The sequence below is a fragment of the Sphaeramia orbicularis genome, chromosome 11 (genome assembly GCF_902148855.1).
Source record: "Sphaeramia orbicularis chromosome 11, fSphaOr1.1, whole genome shotgun sequence".
Classification (NCBI taxonomy): Eukaryota; Metazoa; Chordata; class Actinopteri; order Kurtiformes; family Apogonidae; genus Sphaeramia; species Sphaeramia orbicularis.
Window position 1 is genome coordinate 10,388,310 of NC_043967.1, and position 18,511 is coordinate 10,406,820.

The 18,511-nt window shown below is 37.4% G+C and overlaps 1 protein-coding gene across 2 annotated transcripts in view; it reads right to left on the minus strand.

Annotated features, from left to right (window-relative positions):
* susd5 (sushi domain containing 5) overlaps window positions 1–17,533 on the minus strand; it is a 37,544-nt gene extending 20,011 nt beyond the window's left edge. For both annotated transcript variants that reach the window (XR_003936618.1, XM_030147396.1), the window contains exons 1-4: window positions 17,220–17,533; window positions 15,177–15,354; window positions 6,184–6,293; window positions 3,736–3,924 (exon numbers count right to left, since the gene is read on the minus strand). Coding sequence is in view for 1 of the 2 variants with exons in the window: in XM_030147396.1 (XP_030003256.1) it covers window positions 3,736–3,924; window positions 6,184–6,293; window positions 15,177–15,354; window positions 17,220–17,307 (565 nt within the window). In the remaining variant the exon portion in view is untranslated. The remainder of the gene's footprint in view (window positions 1–3,735; window positions 3,925–6,183; window positions 6,294–15,176; window positions 15,355–17,219) is intronic.
* Window positions 17,534–18,511: the final 978 nt, after the last annotated feature.

The following is an 18,511-nucleotide window of genomic DNA, read 5'->3' on the forward strand; positions in this document are numbered from 1 at the left end:
CTCAGACATGCATCCAGATGTACACCTACACTTGACGGTTGTTACCTTCGGGTTGAACTGCCTTTGAGTAATTTTGCTTTGAAGTCACCGATGTTCTTTTGTAGGTGTTTGTGTTTCTTTCTTCTTTTTTTTTTCTAACTTTTTGGCTACTGGTTATTTTGATATTGGACTATACTATTCTTCAGTTCACCGATGTTCTTCTATTTTTGTTGTTACTGTTTTATTTTTGCCTGTTGTTTGTTTCTGTTTCATGGTCTGTATCAATATTTGTTTGTGTATAACCTTGCCCTGCTCTCCCATCAGGTAACATAGTAATAAAACAAAGTAATAAAATAATTAAATCCAACCAATTGGGGGAATTGAGCTAAAGTTCAAAATCCTCTTAGATCAAAGATGTGAATCAACTCATGGCACCCAATACACTTATATTGGAGGCAAAATTGGTGAACAGGAAAGGTTTAAAAAAAAAAAAGATGTGGGTGAACATTTTTTACCATGTAACATTAGAACTGAAGTACTTACAAACCAGACTCAATGCCCACTTCAGCGACCTCATCTGATACAATTGTTGACAGAGTTCTATCTTTAAATCCATCCTATAAAAGGCACATCTCAGTTTTCTGGTGTTGAATCTAAGGTATGGTCCGGTGGTCAGGTTTGGAACATCGTAAGCAGATTTAGGTGTGTGTAAATCAGATGAAGCCTGGAATTCCCAACTCAATCTTGTTAATTCAACCTCTGTCACTGCTTGATTTAGTTCAAAGTTGATCATAGGATGCAGATCTCCAAAAATCCCCAAAATCTCACATTTTTCCTGAAGTTAGTCCTTATTGTGACAAATGTATAGCTGAAGCCAGGGGTGCCGCTACCAGCTGTGGGCCCCGTGAAAGTATTAAACTTGTGGACCCTTCATAAATTCAGTGTCTTCTCAATCTAATGTACCGGGTGGGTCGTGGGGGTGTGGTCCGTACATAACGTCACTTACACTTGCATGAAACAATGCTTTCAATGTCTGACTCCTAAGTTCCTAGACTCCTAAGACTCCCGAGTTCTATGCCTCTATTATACAGGGGACGTTACACAAAATTTTCACAACTTCCAGCCTGTATCCACTGGACCCCCTCCACTGCTCTATGGGCACCCACAAATGCTCGGCCCCATGAATTTGTCATGCCCCCCCCTTCCCTCTTGGCTACTTCTGCTCATCTAGAGAGATGCTTCCCTGTCCACTCACACACAGTGGTTAATAAACATAATGTCTGGTTTAAAACTTGACAAAATCAGACACTTCAACATCTTTAGAACTGGTAGAGGTAACTTCTAAACGCTGTGTGATAACGTCTCCCACACTAATTATGAAACAGAAGCCTCTATTATAGTAGGAAGATTTAACCTTTCATAGCTTGATGGCAGTGACTGGGGGGGATTTTATTTTACTTTACTTCTTTTATTTCTTCCTTGTTTCTACTTGGGTTTTCCCCTTTCTGCATCTCTATTAGTGTTTTTGGCATGCTTGGATTTGTATACATTTTTAAATTCATCTACACTTGTGTTAAAAGACTTATTGTTAAAACTCTCCTCTGCCTTGTGTCAGACTGAGGTTCAGTGGTATAGTCCAGGGTATACAGTGGTGTACAGTGTATACCTACTTATTTTTCAGTCAACATTAGGTATACCCACTTCTAAATCCCCCCGATGCACACCATTCAGTAGAATCTGAGCCAAATTGCTAATTTTTTCTCCTAGGATGGTGAAGCCATGACCCGCCCTACTTTGCCTCTAAGTGGCTAGTACTTGGTACCGTCACTGATTAGATTGGTTAACTTTAGGCATAAGGACTGCCAATCAGAAGCAGAGTAGGGGGGTAATTCCAAGGAAAATATTGCTAACTTGCGCCGGCCACCTCTGGAACCTCATTGGACACCTCAGGTGCCAATGCCACCTCAGTTGATTGACAGGTCACTGCACGTCTCGTTGAAAGATGCGCAATTATTGGAAATGTGAACGAGAAAGGCAGAATAAACATATTTCAAGTGAGTGAACCCACTTTCATGGAATACATAATTCTGAGGTAAGTTTTAAGGTGGTTTCAGAATGAGTCACTGTTAAACTACTGGTCATATGACTGCACATTTAGAGAAGAGATTTTGTCGCCAATAGTTAAACTGTGTGAGTAGGGTAATGTTATGAAAGGCTAACGTTATCCTATGTTTGCCTCACGCTGAATACATTTACATTCATGCAGCTGCTTGTGTGAGCAGTAAAACCTAAAAACTGCTCCTGATCAAGTCATGACAACTTTATAATAGTGAGCAAATCCTGCTGACAGATTTTTGGGTAAACGAGAGTAGTCTTACATGTCACTGTTTCTAAAACAGGACGTTTTTTCTGGACTGCTTAAGAAAAAAAGGCAAAATTGAGAGTATACCCACTTCTCCAGGGAGCACTACACCACTGCTGAGGATGTTTTGCATACAGCTCATCAGCTAATCTCAGCACAAGAAATCAGCAAAGAAAATCAATTTTTGTATCATGCATACATTTTCTGTTATTTATTTCAGTTTTCTGGGGATCATCCGAATTCTTGACACAATTTGGGAATCCCTGGTTTAAAGCAAAAACATGACTTCTTTTTTCCTTTAGCTCAGCACAGATTGAGGCTTGACGTGTGCCCCTCTATACATGACTCTTGCCCCTTCCTCCCTCCTCTGTGAACTGGACCACACCATGGCATGTCATACGGAGGTGTCACGGCGGCTAGTTTCATCTTGACTCACAACTGAGACAGTGTTTCCTGAAAGCAAGAAATCAAACAACAGTCGCCTAACAACACAGAGAGCTAACAGAGGAGGCAACAAGGTCAACCTCTGTGTGTTCTCTTGTCTGGTCTAGGTCAAAGGTCAACGCTTTGAAGACTACGGAGGACAGGGGGGTTCCTATTCAGTTTGTTTTTCTGCCTTGTCAATGTCCTACTCTTCATCACTGGATTTTTTTTTTTATTAAACATACAAAACTACATTTAAAAAAAAAACAGGGCTGTGTGTTGGTAATGATACAGTGGTTATGATTCAGTATATTGTGATTTACAGAACAGCAACGATACATACATAACCCTGGGTTGAAATTTAGATTTTTTTTTTTTTTAAAGTGGTGTTTTAGGGTTAGAACACAACACAATCCCACTGTCTGCAACCAATTTCAGTGTGGATATATGCAAATTAATAGCAAAACAACATATTGTGTTTGTAAATTGACGCAATAGCACAAAACAGAAATTTGGTGATACTCAAGTGTATCAGTATTTTCATACATTCCTAACGTGAACCCCCCACATGGAATAATAATAATAATAATAATAAAAGACAAAATAAAGGTACAATAATGAAGCACTAAATTGTGGGGTTTTTTAGTTTACATAGTATTGATTTAGGTCCACGCTCCGTTCTAGTCTGCGAAATGAATGCACCTTAACACTGTACATCACCTGTCATAAAGCTGAAAAAAGAAGATGGTGGTCTGGTCTGAGCTGTAGAAACGGTCCAGTCCAACATGATGAACTCTGTGAACCATGACCTGCTCCTGCTAGTTTTCAACTACTCATTCTAAGCTACTGAAAACACAGCAATTCTACTCTGTGTGATAAAACTCTGATGAAAACGTAATCGTAACTTTTCCATTTCTGGTCTTCTTCAGCCTGTCTCAGAAACCAAGTTCGACAGAATACTAAAGTCTTACCTTTGACACACATCTGCACCAGTCCATACCACTCTCCACAGCTGTCACACACCAGACTGAAGGCGTTTTGCCCACTGGGCATCATGTATCCAGGCAGACATGTGTACAGCAGCTCATCACCCATCTCAAAGCCTGCATGCCCTTGCAGACGGGCATTAGGGAAGGATGGAGGGTCACCACATGGCGTGCCTGTCAGGAACAAACACAAACAAACATGTAATGGCAAAGGATTCAACATACAATATGATGCATTATATAAAGTTATTTTATTATTATTTATATCATAGTTATATCATTATATAAATATCTGTTTTCCTGCTCTAAACAGATTTTCTGCATCTGGTCAATGTCACCTACATGCACCTAATGTACACTCGTTACTTTACTACCTCCGCCAAGGACGGCGGAGGTAATGTTTTCATCAGGGTTTGTCTGTCTGTCTGTCTGTCTGTCTGTCTGTCTGTTGGTTGATACTGGCACAAGGAACAAATGATTACATTTTGGTGGAAATCGGGGGGGGGGGTCTGATGTACCTTGGCAGAGGTCTGTGCTCTCCGAGTGCTTTTCTAGTTTACAATAATCATTATTACCTCCACCAAGGAACAGCGGAGGTTATGTTTTCATTAGGGTCTGTCTGTCTGTCTGTCTGTCTGTCTGTCTGTCTGTCTGTCTGTCTGTCTGTTAGCAAGATAACTCAAAAAGTTATGGACAGATTTGGATGAAATTTTCAGAAAATGTTGACACTGGCACAAGGAACAAATGATTAAATTTTGGTGGTGGTCGGGAGGTGACTGATCTGCCCTTGGCGGAGGTTTGCGCTCTCCAAGTGCTTTTCTAGTTATTATTTATGTCATTTAGTCACTTTAACAAATGTTTTTATGTATTTTATCTTCTCTTTATTTTCCTTTTGTATTTGATACCTGTTGTCTTGTGCTGCTGTGCATTTGAATTTTCCTGCTGAGGGATCAATAAAGTATGTCTTCTCTTCTCTTCTCTTCTCTTCTCTTCTTCTCTTCTTCTTCTCTTCTTCTTCTCTTCTCTTCTCTTCTCTTCTCTTCTCCTCTTCTTCTCTTCTCTCCTCTCCTCTTCTCTTCCTCTTCTCTTCTCTTCTCTTCCTCTTCTCTTCTCTTCTCTTCTCTTCTCTTCTCTTCTCTTCTCTTCTCTTCTCTTATTTAATACCATAGCAAGGCTATTGGCAAAACATGAGAACTGTGCAAACATCTAGTTTTTATACACTATGCAATCTTTGTAAATGTCCATTGTTTTTCATCCTTGTGCTCTAAATTGTAATTAACATTATTGGATTTTGTAGTTATTTAGTTTATTTTCCTCTCATAAAAGCCTTTAGAGACACATGCAGTAAATATATCAGATGTCTGTCCCTGTCAAATACAACATACATGTAATTATTGTGCATCCAAACGCATCACCACCATAGCCACAGTCCTCTCCACAGACACAGCTCTGACTGTGAAGTTGCCCTGTTGCGTTTCTCTGCATTAAGTGGATGTAACTTCTTCAGTTTTTCCCACAGCAGAGTGTTTGTTCCCCACTCAGGGCGTGTGGTATATAAACAGCCACAGTAGCTCCACTGTTTATGAGGAAGGACCAGGGACCTTTTCTGGGTGGCATCCAATAATAGTCGGATCCAAAACCAACCATCGCTTGTGGAATAGGTGTGTGGAATTTAGCTTTAGCTCTGCTGGGGCTTAAAGGTTGAGTTATATGTCATCACGCACCTATATTCATGAAAAGATAGACTGGTATATACTGACACATATGAGAGAAAACACAGAAAAGCCCTGCAGGATGGAGAGTGTTGAAAAGAGAGGTGTGGACTGAAGCACTACATGAACACAGGCTCTTTCACACCTCAGAAAATACACGACTCACACAGTACATACAAGTTAATCCAGTCATATCCTGATCCCGACTCAGGTAAGAACACAATTAATGAACGCTGGATTAAACGGAAAAATTATCCCAAACAAAATTGTACTAAAATTGAAATCCATTTTTAAATCCATTTGTTTTGTATAAAAAATGTTTTTAAACTATTCACACATGCAAACCCCAGGAACAGAGAAGTAAAAAAGACTAAACGCCATAATGGATCATGAGGAATATCACTGTCTTTGATTACAGTAAGAGTTTCACTGTATATATGGGCTCAGTTATTAAAAACAGAACAATACACTTGATCAACATCAGAGAGGGAAAAAAACTAAACATGATATTAACATTTGTGATTGAAAGTAAGTGAAAATGTTGCAACAATTTCCTAAATATTAGTATACGTCTACTATTGATGGAGAAATTGACTTTTGTTACATGTACTTTCCTCGGGGATATTCTCCACTACTGCACAGAAAGAGGAAATATATATATATATATATATATATATATATATATATATATATATATGTGTGTGTGTGTGCATTTACTGACCTTTATCTTTGATACAAAAAGCACCCAGATGTGCAGCGTCCTCTGTAGCATTTTCTGTTCTTACATCCACTGCTTTCAGTGCACTGCCCACGACATTACACACCGTAGTCCTGCACATAGATAGATAGATAGATAGATAGATAGATAGATAGATAGATAGATAGATAGATAGATAGATAGATAGATAGATAGATAGATAGATAGATAGATAGATAGATAGATAGATAGATAGATAGATAGATAGATAGATAGATAGATAGATAGATAGATTACAGATGATGTTGGGGCACTTTAATATTCATATAAACACGTTCATTAATTAATGATAATCCAATAAGAGAGTGCGTCACCTAAAGCAAACCATTTAAGCAGCCCTAAGGGACTCTATGATTGAGAGTGTTCATAATTAAAGGGAGTGCATTTACTGTGAAAACATCCAGCGGCGGTGGCATTACACCACTGATATAAACAGGGTGTAAAGGAGGAGGTCTGTCTTTAGAGTATCCTAAAATACTTACAATATAGTGGTTTTACTGTGCATTTATTTATTTTCTGTATCATGCTACTCGTGGTATTGTAACTCTAAGTTTTATTTGGTTGGAGCCTATGGCATTTGAGTCCATGCTGAACAGTTTAATTTCATCTCCAGACAAAGAACCCACATCATTACTCACTGTCACTTATTTAAGGGCTTATCACCCAGCCAATATAAATAATCAGTACAAAGTGTGCTTCTTCATCCACATGCACAAAATCTACATTCTTATATAGAAATGTAACAATGAATAGTAATTCAAATATGACATATCGTAACTTATATTACATGATAACATTACATCCTTACATTTTGTAAATTCAGAACCCTAACTTGTAGTGAAAGAGTTTTGTTATCAATGGTTTTACTTTTTAAGGGCTGTACAGTTTTAATTTGTTTTAATTGGTCGTTGATACAGAGCATGATATAACAATAAATGAATAAAATATTTGTACCATCCTCTCATGCCACTATTATGAAGACTCTCACCCCTTTGCCACAAAACGTGAATTCTTTATCTGCCAAAGCAGAAGTCATAGGCCAACATGAGGTTTGTTGTTTCAGCAGTGTCATACTGACTACACATCTGTAATTCACAGTCTCTATATCAGCTGAAATAGTCAGGAAATATGTAAAGAGCATTAAAATGATAACTTCCACAGGCCAAAGTGGCAAGGATTTTTCACTTTACTTATCTTGGAGTCTTTTGTGCAGACAACATCAGAGTGCTTGCACTAATCTTGTGTTATCTGACCCCAGATTTAATTCATCTCATGTATTACCCATTGAAGCCATTCATTTTGAAATTCTGCCTACATATATCCTGTATTTTCTTTTTATTTTGTCATAAAGAGAATGAGAAATGAATAAATGTATTCGCTCATTACAAACATGCTAATGGTGGTCTATCTAAGACTTTTCTGTCATTTGTGTAAAAATGTTGTACCCTGCATTCCTTTTTAAAAGATAAGACATAATATATATTTGCTTAATAATGTCAGAAAAAAATGCATCTCTGGTTTATGTCCATAAGGCTATGATAAAGATATACTTCAGACACACATACATTCTGCTCCTTATGTCACCATCAGATTTCTTTCTTGGTCAAATGTTTTTATAGTGTGAGAATGTGTATGTGTGTAGTCATAGTGTAATCTGCAGTATCAGCCTCTGTAACGTTACTATCACACTATGACACATTAGGAACACATGTTCCCATGTAGGCAACTCTAAATATACCCAGCCTTTAACAGAGCAGTTGTCTAAAAATGCAATGAGTAAGCAAACCTTAGAGACTGTATTTAGGAAGAATGCTGAGTAAAGAGTCTATTTTTATAAAATTTATAGCATTATTAGCCTATTTTTCACCAGATAAAACTGACTCAGTCCTCCCAGGACTGTCCAAATGTGCTCCCACAGGGCCTCCCAGAACCAATCAAAGCCATGATGGACTTTAAAACTTTGCCTACGATTGGAAAAGTCATTAAAAGTCAGACATATCACACTTTTCATTAGAACAGGTTTTGCCGGTAACATTATTAACCACGCATCATTAAATGGGAAAGGTAGTGGCCCGGACTTGAGCGTTTCAGTTCTGGATGTGTGTGTGTTGCTTGCGTAACTGAGTTAATCAAAGCATCAGTAATTGGAAAGAATTTGACTGGCAGTGCACTGAGACTGTGAGAAGCAGTGTGAGTCATACAGCATGCATGTGCCATGCTCACTTGAGCTTATAAGGACAAAAGTCTGAGCAGGAGAAACGGGCAGCAAGACAAAAATCACCAAGAAAACACGCCAAAAGATACAGAAAACACAAAGACTGTTTTCACATTAAACTATGGCGGCTGCAGATAATTCTGCATGTGGAAGTGAGAAGACAAGAGGCAGTAGAAAAGGGGAAAAGACTGACCTCTGTAAAGCTAAAACCGATTCCTCAAATCCCTCACCTTACATGACAATAACCCTTACATATCCACTTATGTGTGTGTGAGTATGGATTCAGGACACTTTCTTTAAGACACTATTGTGTTTAGTTACCCAGGCAACGAGATCTATGAGTGACAGATAAGATGAGGATGCTAAGATAGGTGAGTCAGTTTGAGACATTATTATGCAACAAACCTAAAAAAAATATGATGTCAATGTAGTTCAGGAGGTTGGACAAACATACACTAACACCAGAGTGTGACTTCTGATAAGCTGTCAAAAAAAATCCATGAGTCAACTTACACAGACAGTACACCACAAAAAATTCTTTCAGATCTTCTGTAAACATATGTTCTGCTGACTGGAGATTGAATGTTTGAGATGATATCGTCATAAACTACAGTGGTGTTTGGATGAAGCCAAACACATTAAAAAAAAAGAAGAAAAAACTGAAAGTACAAGGAAGAATGGACATGATATGGGTCTATGTTATACAGACTCAACTGAAACTATAATGCTTAGTTTGGTCCCTGGGTCAAATAGTTATCTTCACAGAGAATTCGACTTCTGCATTTAATGGATTCGATTACAGTTTTCTTTGGACAAAAGTCAGATGTTAAAAATAATTATTAATGGTGAAGGCAGATCAAAAGTTTCATTTTCTTCATACAAATATTCAAAATTTCCCCCAGTTTCTGCTCCATTGGTTTTACAAATCAAACATATACCACTCAGTATGGAGGTACATGTGTCATTTTCACACAACAAGGAATGATCACTCTGTTGCTCATCATTTCCTTCAGAAATTCATTAGGCTCAGATCAAGAGACATGAGCACATCACACCAAACCATTTACATCATCCACTGGTCTATTATTTGAACACAGCCTTGGAAAACCATAGAAAAACCTTTCCTTTAAAGATGACATATGAGTGAACACAAAGTGGGCGGAGGAATGTATCAGAGGGGAGGGTGGGAAATATGAGGGGCATTAAATCATGCTTTGTCTCACTCACCCTATAATAATCTCATACAGCAGTTTGTTGATAATGACCATAAATAAAAATGGACGGTAATGTGCAATTAAGCAGTCACTCCAACAGCACCTGCTTTTACAATAGAGCTGTTACATACCCAGTGATTTGGGTAATATTACTTGTGGCACCTCTGGACATTATATGAACCCAAGACATGAATATTTTATTCTACCACAACACAGGACTCATAATGTTTGCTTTAAGACTGCATTTGAGACTCCCACACAGTTAAAAACTCAAAGTACAGCCACGACTTCACTAAGATAAGAGATTTAGATATAAACAAATGTACTTTCATTAATCGCAAATACAGTAAATGTGGACCAGTATTTCAAAGACTCTTTTAATGAGGATCCACTCTTTAAAAATAAGAAACCATCATGACCCAGTTCAAAATCAGTTTTATCTATACATTATGAGAAGTGTTCATTTGTGCATAAATGATCAGTGATGAATAAATGAAACTTCCTGACCATTGTAATATAGTATTGAATAAATAAAGCAGTAATTATTAAGAGACAAGCTTGAAAAATCACAGCTTTGTTTTAGGTGTGTGTTATAAGAAAATATAAGAAAATATACATGTATTAAATCCTTTATAATTGAGTATAATGGGATTACTCATTCATTCATTCATTTTCTGAACCCGCTTTATCCTCACTAGGGTCACGGGGGTCACTTGGAGCCTATCCCAGCTACATAGGGGTGAAGGTGAGGTGTACCCTGGACGAGTCGCCAGTTCATCACAGGGCTGAACATATAGAGACAAACAATCACTCTCACATTCACACCTATGGGCAATTTAGATTAACCAATTAACCTATCAGTGCATGTGTTTGGATGGTGGGAGGAAGCCGGAGTACCTGGAGAGAACCCACGCAGACATGGGGAGAACATGCAAACTCCACAGAATAATGGAATAATGGAATTAGATGGGGGTCTTTTTTTGACTTTTTTCTCATCAGCAAAACAAAGATAATGTTTGCTACCTTTTCACACTAATAGATTCAATATAACTTTGACTATTTAGCAGTAAGTAACCATAGACTTTATAGAAATAGAATGTGGAGGAGTGTTGGTTTCTAAACTGCTGTTTTGAAGCCAGTACTTTGCAATTTGCTGACTTTTTAGGGCCAGAAGTGACTATATTTGTACAAAAAGGGCAGGGCCCAAGGGGTCAAAGGAGAGTTAATGCTCAGAAAATCCATAAAAGTCATCAAGTGTTGTGTAAGTGATTTTTGAGTCTTATTATTACAGTATTCTATTCTATTCTATTCTATTCTAGTCTATTCTAGTCTAGTCTAGTCTAGCCTTGTCTAGTCTAGTCTAGTCTAGTCTAGTCTATTCTATTCTATCTGAGGTGTAAATAATGTAATTTAACCCTTTCATGCATAGTGGTCACTACAGTGGACAGCTGATCAAAGGTGTTTTCTTGTATATTTATGGATTTGTTGTTTTGTGCATCATCCCATATACTGCAATTCATACCATTACTGTAACTTTGCTCTTCTAGATAAACCTGATCTGCAGTAACATGTTTGAGTGTAAAAAATTGATAATTGTTACTAGACTGAAATAAACAGTTTTGTTTTGTTTGTTTTTTTAAAAGAAAAGTTGCTTGTTTTTTGTTTTTTGTTTTTTTTGCATATTATCAGCATGCAGGTATGTTAAAATGTGAGGAAACATCAGGTTAGCAGCATTAAAAATGTTTTTATTTCATAGTTTTCACATAGTATATCTGTAAATACATGTTTCTTTGCCTCTAAAATTAAACACATGGTGTCCAGCTGAGTGAACATTTTTGTAACTCCATGAAAAATAGATTAATAAAAAATCAATCGCATTGATATTGTTTTCATGCCTAAAGAGGAATAAACTAGGAATACACTCCAGAAAAAAAAATCTTGATTAAAGTTCTCATAATTCATGCATGAAAGGGTTAAAGATGGACCACGACATCACTTATTAGAAATAAAACAAAATGAGACCAGAATGACTCCTTGGGAAGAAAAAGACTCAGTATTTTTAGAGAAGTTTAACATAGGTCTGTGGGATCCAGCACTCTTTGGAGCTAACCAGTGGCTGTAAACAATATTTAAACATTACGATACTTGTGCATTAGCTTCGTGTTGGAGTCGGGGTCCTACAACATGCTGAAAATTAAAGTTTATATGGTGACCCAAATAAGAAATCCTGTCCAGTCTTTGAGAATGGCTGACATAGCGGGGCCATAATTGTCCTGAGTACCTCAATAACTCCCTTCTCTCTTGCCAGTATAATGTTCATCACTAGCCATTAGACAAAACAAACAACCACCTCCCAACACAAACCAGGCTTCAACCCAAACTCCACATAAGCACAAAATCATGCACAAAAGCTACATATTGCACCTTTAAGATTTGTGTATTTTAACTGCACACATACAACTGTGTGATCTAAATGGGCAGATGATTTACATGCACTTCAAATACATAGACAAATCAAACCCAATAAACACATAGTCTGTTATGTAACAGTCTGACACTAACATATGGCCTACTTTTTATGTGAACCTAAACCATAAACAGGATGAGGACACATCCAGGTGGAAAACAGGTGGAGGAGGAGGTTTTATGACTGACAGAGCTCTGGATGGGTGACACACTGTGAAACGTGGTAAAGGAGTGTGAAAGATGATATCCACTGACCATCACATATCGAGCAGGAATCACACAGGGTGACAAAAATATACCAGTGTTCAGTGGCTGTTTTGAAGCAATTTTGGTTGATATTTATTATGCTGTGATGTAATGATCTGGAAAACTACGAGGTGTTCACACTTACACATCATTTATGAATATCACTTATCTTTACATAATAAAACCTAATTATGCTCGACTGATACCAAAGTGGGATTTCAACACAGGGATAAAGGGCAGTTTCTTTTAATTCTTTTAACTTTTGAGGAGTATCTGCAGTCAGTAACTTACTCACATGAGCCACAGCATGTAGGCCTTGGTATTTATAGGTGATATGACAGTATGGAACCCAATGGAAGTCGACCAACTGTGGAATTTTAAAAGCTACTGAAATAATGTCTGATGTTTGAATTCATTAAAATTGTTGAACTGGCTATCTGATGTTAGAGAAATAAATATCTATATAGAGAATATGAAATAAATATAAATCTGCATCAATGTAATACATCAAATAATTACAAACTGGATTTGAAATTGTCCATAAAAATCTGGAGAATTCTACATGTGTTTTTTTTTTTTTTTTAGCTGTTATTTCGAAGCTGATTTTAGATTGACCAGAGCTGATACTTATAGTTTATAAAATATCCTGCCATGTGTTTATGTGTGTGCTATGTCTAATATCCCTGTTTGGATTCATAAACTAGATAATAACTAACATAATTTATGAATAGGTCATGTAAAAGTAATGAGGATTTTTTTTTTCTTTTTTTCATTCTATTTTCCAACTCTGCAATACTTTCTATCAATCCACTCCTTTCTCCCAGTTTTCAAGCTGGTTCATTTTTGGTAGGTGATCACTTTTATTGTACACTTTTTGACTGGAGTCAGTCATGGCATTTGTAAAATATGTCACTGCTTCATAAATTTAACCCATACAGACCCAAACATCCATCATCGACCAAAATCTTCTACTGATGTAAACTGTTTAATACCTGTTGATCCACTAATCCTACTAATCCATGTAAATAATTGGTATAAAATGCTGTTTGTCATCTTTTCATGGTCATCAGATATGACCCATTTGGACGTTCAGAAGCTCCATAGTGAACATGGAAACACCGTCATCTTCTACAACATTGATTCAATAGTAAAACCTATAGAGTTGGGTCAATGACAATGGATGGAGAAGCTTGTTTTTATGTTCAGTTAATAACATATTTTACTGGAAATGTCACTTTTTCTGCAGTATTCTGTTTTTGATATAATAACCTTCAACTTTAATCTGGGTTTTTATGAACATCTACACGTTCAGTTGATTAAATACAGGAAAATACATAATCTATACTGATAAAATGCAAAACACAGAAGATAATATTATAATAAATGGTAATAAATCACTTAAGAAAGTTTAAATATAAAGAAAATTTCACTTGGGAACTGACACAAAAGTAGCACAGGGTCTTTATGGGTTAATGTCACTCACTTTGCTTGTCTTTAAAGGTTCAGTGTGTAACATTCTGTGATATCTAGTGATGATTTATATTACTACCCACTGACTACACCTCAAAAAACCTATTTTTCCACTTTTTAGTTAAAGTGGTATTGACTCTGCCCACACTTACATGGAGCAAGTGATGGAAATGAACCTTAGTTCTAGAAGCCACATGTTAGAAGATGAAAAAAGAAAAGGAGAAAGCTACTGTGTAACATGGTGGACTCTGAAGGTGACCTGCTCCCTCTGCAGATATATGTGTCTAAGAAAATGAAAACACAAGGGATATTTTCAGGTGATTATATACTGTTCCCATAAAGTTGGAATGATTTTGTTTTCAGACACATTCCTCTTTATATTCCTATTTATACACATCAGTTATCACCTTTGACCATGGGCTTGATTACATACTGCATCCCAGCTACACTTTATCTATCAAGAATAAATCACTCAATCGTTTCATGAGAAAAGGGAAAACACATTTCATTCCAACTTTATGGGGAACAGTGTACAACTACATGAATGAAAGTGTGATTACCGTCCCTTATATTCCTGTATATCTAGGACCCATTTTTGAATAATAAGGAATATTTTTTTTTAGTTTTATGCTTTATTTTTTCAGTCTGAACAGATGGTTGGAGACTTCTGAGGGAAATAAGAGACAGTATGTTACAGAACTTTTTTTATAAACACTTAATGCTCACATAATGAGTTTACACTGCAAACTAGCCTTTTAGTTTGGAAAAAAATAGCACCTGAGCTTTGATTTGACACACATACAGCCATCACTGAGTATCATACATCATGTAAATCTGCATCATACTGACGTTAATACTGAAGGTAAATCCTCCTGTTTGTCAGTCACCTTCATGTTCATAAGCTGACCTGCCTTCCTCCACGACCCCTTTGACCCTCTAGTTCGTCTCTGTCCGTTGGGTGCTGAAAGCTGTGTGTCATGTTACCGTGGAGATGAGAGGTGTAAATGGAGGCAGTTGTCGACATGACACCCCGGCTCAGAATTCCCTCCTGCTCCAGGAAGGAACAGAGGAGTCATTCTCCCTCTCTTCCTCTCAGCTTTTTCTCTTTCCCTCCTGAAATGTGTCACTCTCTTCTTCTATCTTCCTACTCCCTCTTTAACAGCCGCTGCTGCTTTTACTCATTTTCTCTTTTCATCCGTTCCTGTAACCTCCATCACACACATCAAAATGACCTTTGACATCACTGGAAAATCTCATCTGCCCTCTACCCTGGAAAAACAAAGCCTTTTCTCTTACTACACCAGCACACACACACGTACATAATGAAGACTTTTTTCTATTCTTACCCCACTTCGCCCCCGTAGAGCCACCCACGGGTGCATGGGGAGAAGAAGCAGTCTACCACAGCATGACGGAGCTCTTCTGCTGAAGCCAAACGGGCATGTCGTGAGGCACAAGCACGCTCAGCGTCTTGGAAACCCAGCAGACCAGAGGAGTTTCTCTGGTCCAACACGAACAACTGACCTACGGAGAGAGTACAGTCATTTATTTATCTTTTTTTTTAGCAGGGGTATAGGCTAAAAGGTAAGGAAAAACTAAATGCAAAAAAAGTTTGTACACATAAAAGTGCAAAAAGGGATATGACAATACACATTACACATCACAGGGGACAAATACAAAATATTCAACGATCAAGGAGACAAAAGGTTAATATGAAGCAAAAGAAACCAAATCGTCCCACTGGAACCTCACAAGACTGAGTATTTCAAGTATGTTTCTTAATAACACTGTGTTCTACAACAATAAAACACTTCACATAATCAGAATATAACCTCCCAGTTCATCTAATCTGTCTGCAGAACAGAAAAAGACTGTATGTCAAGTCAAATGGAGACGATGGAAAAAGGGTCCACAAGATGAACAAATAATGATCTTATCTGAAATGTTTTAAACTACATTGCATTTGTTTGTTTACCCCTTTCATAAGTGAATTTTAAAAAGCTGAGTGGGATTTTATGTTTTTTTCACTACTTACAAAAAAGACAACTGGAACAACTGGCTTTTTTTCTCCAATATATCTTATTTTTTGCAAGATACATAACCACACATCAATAGTTCTAATGTTTTTTGATGGAAAATACTGTATATATTTTAAGTGTGTCCATCAAGATAATTTAGTTCTATTTAATTCAGAGAAAAAGACACCATTTCTGCTGAAAATCTAAATTGCCATTCAACAGCATTCATATTACTGCCATTTGGGTTCATGACAATTTTTGGAAATCACAATAAGCATTACCAGCTGACTGAAACATTAAAATATGACTGCACAGAAATTCAGACCCACTGCCCTCAGATGCTCATATTCTCTCATTTCTGTCCACCTGCAGTCTTGCTTGTATCAACAGCTACTGATTATGGCTTAAATATTAACTGATAAGATATGAAAAACAAAATTGTGAATTGATCTGATATGAAGTCTGTAATGTTGGTACAAAAACTGCACATTTGGAGCCATTACTTCAAATATTGTCCACTGTAATGGACCCCAAGCCTGAAAGGGTTAAATATCCTTGACCTGTGCGCTGAGACTGGGATGGGATGAATTCCTGGCGTTCATAGAAATTGTTGTGTTTTTTTTGTTTGTTTTTAATAAACAATAATTTATTCTTCATATTATTCCTGTGACTCCATTTGCAGGCAATTCAAATGTTCTCTATCTATCATATAAGAAACATGAGAAAACTTTAAAAAAAAAAAAAGAAAAAAAAAAGCAATAAATAAATAAATAAATAACGTTTATACTGACGGATACTTATTGAAATGACATTATAAAACCGTGGAAAACACAGCACAAAGTACTGAATAAAACTTTACAAACAAATGCAAAGAGGACTGCGCCTTTACGCTCGGCCGATACATCCATGGTTTATCAGAAACAGGTGGAGTCAGTTCACCCAGGGGTTGCGCTCTGACCCTCATTATCACATTATTATTAAACTAAAATTTACACACAACATGTCAATAATTATGATAATTTTAACAGGCATCTATTGTACACACACTAGAGTAAGAACTCTGGTGCGCACTATAAGATGATCTCTGAAATACGACACGCATCCATTACGCATGGGTTTAGACTGAGACTGTGGTCTAATACTGCCGCAATAATAATCTATATTTTATAGGAGAAAGCCCACGGTCTGTAAGAAGAACATAATCTGTGAGGATGACTGTAATAATCCAGGTGTGCGCCTCAGCAAGTGCGCCTAAAGAGCGTTTGGCGCATCACCAGCTCCTATAACTTATGATAGAAGTCAGTGTAAGGGACTTTAATGTATGTTTATAATGTTATCACGTTAACAGACATTAAATTAAGCTTGACTTACCGTCTGCATTAACAACAGAGGCCAGGACAAGACAAGTCACGCATCCAAAGAGCAGTGATAAAACATTTTGGTAATAACGATCCAGCATCTTTTTGCGCCCTCGGTTGTAAGCAAAATGTCACTTTTTTGAGGTTGAAAAACGTTTTCCAAAACTTCCAGAGGAACTGTTATTGACTTATTGTAGATCACAACAATAGTGGGATGGGGGGAAAGTCTCCTGCTCCCTCCTGGTGGCGGACTGACTGAAGGTAAAGCTTGTTGACAAGTGCGGAGATAACGGAAAGAAGGCGGCTGAAGCGGCTCAAGAGCGAAGGCGCGCAGTTTATCTTCCCAAATAGTCGCCCTCGCAAGCAGATAGAGCACCAGTGTGAAAACTTGCGTGTCCCCGTTAGTAAATACGTCACGGGTGAAAATCTTGAGGGTGGGCAAAAGAGGCAGTGAGATAAACTGACGGACTGGTCCTTTACAGAAACAGAGTGGATGAATAAAAGCTGCTGCTGCTGCTGCTGCTGCTGCTGCTGCTGCTGCTGAAGTTCTCTTGAGCAAGTTGTCATAGATATCTACTTCAGCTAGAGTCCAAGTGTTGGGAGTTTTTTTTTTTTTTTTTTTTTTGTCAGGTTGAAATGCAATAGATTTTCACCAATTTTTCCAGTCAGTTCTATTTTTTGTGAGGAAATTCAGATCCAGGAATAGATCCTTTGAACATATGGCTGTGATTGTGTTTATTATGTCCCATTTGCTGAGTGGGATAAGGATAGATGACCGCAGACAATAGACATCACTGTAGCATTGTATGAGTGAACCTGCAGGTGAAGATAAGCAGCCTCCATAGAACCAGAGCGTATATGTACAGAACCCACAGCAGGAACAGTAAAGCAGCATCAGGACCTTTCAAATGTTTAACACAAGGTATCACAGTGTACACATATGTTTAATAGATATCCTTGTCCACACATGCAAATAACTACATGTCCAGTTTTTTTTTTTTTTTTTTTTTTCAATAACGCACACAGGCACAGGTGTAGGTTTGATTGGGGGGTGTCACATTTAGTGGGGGTATTAGGGAATCCCCCTTAGGAAAATCTGATGTCAAATGTTTTTAGTTATAGACATGTAGCACACATTGGGTTTCTTCCTGAGACTCAAGCTTACAAAAATCCATATGAATTTCCACATCATGAATACCTATTGAGGGAAAATGCAAAGAACTATTAACTCTTTTAATTATTAGTATCCTGAAAAATGAGGATCAGAGTCTGAAATTCCCTTTTTGCCTCACCAGCCAAGGACAC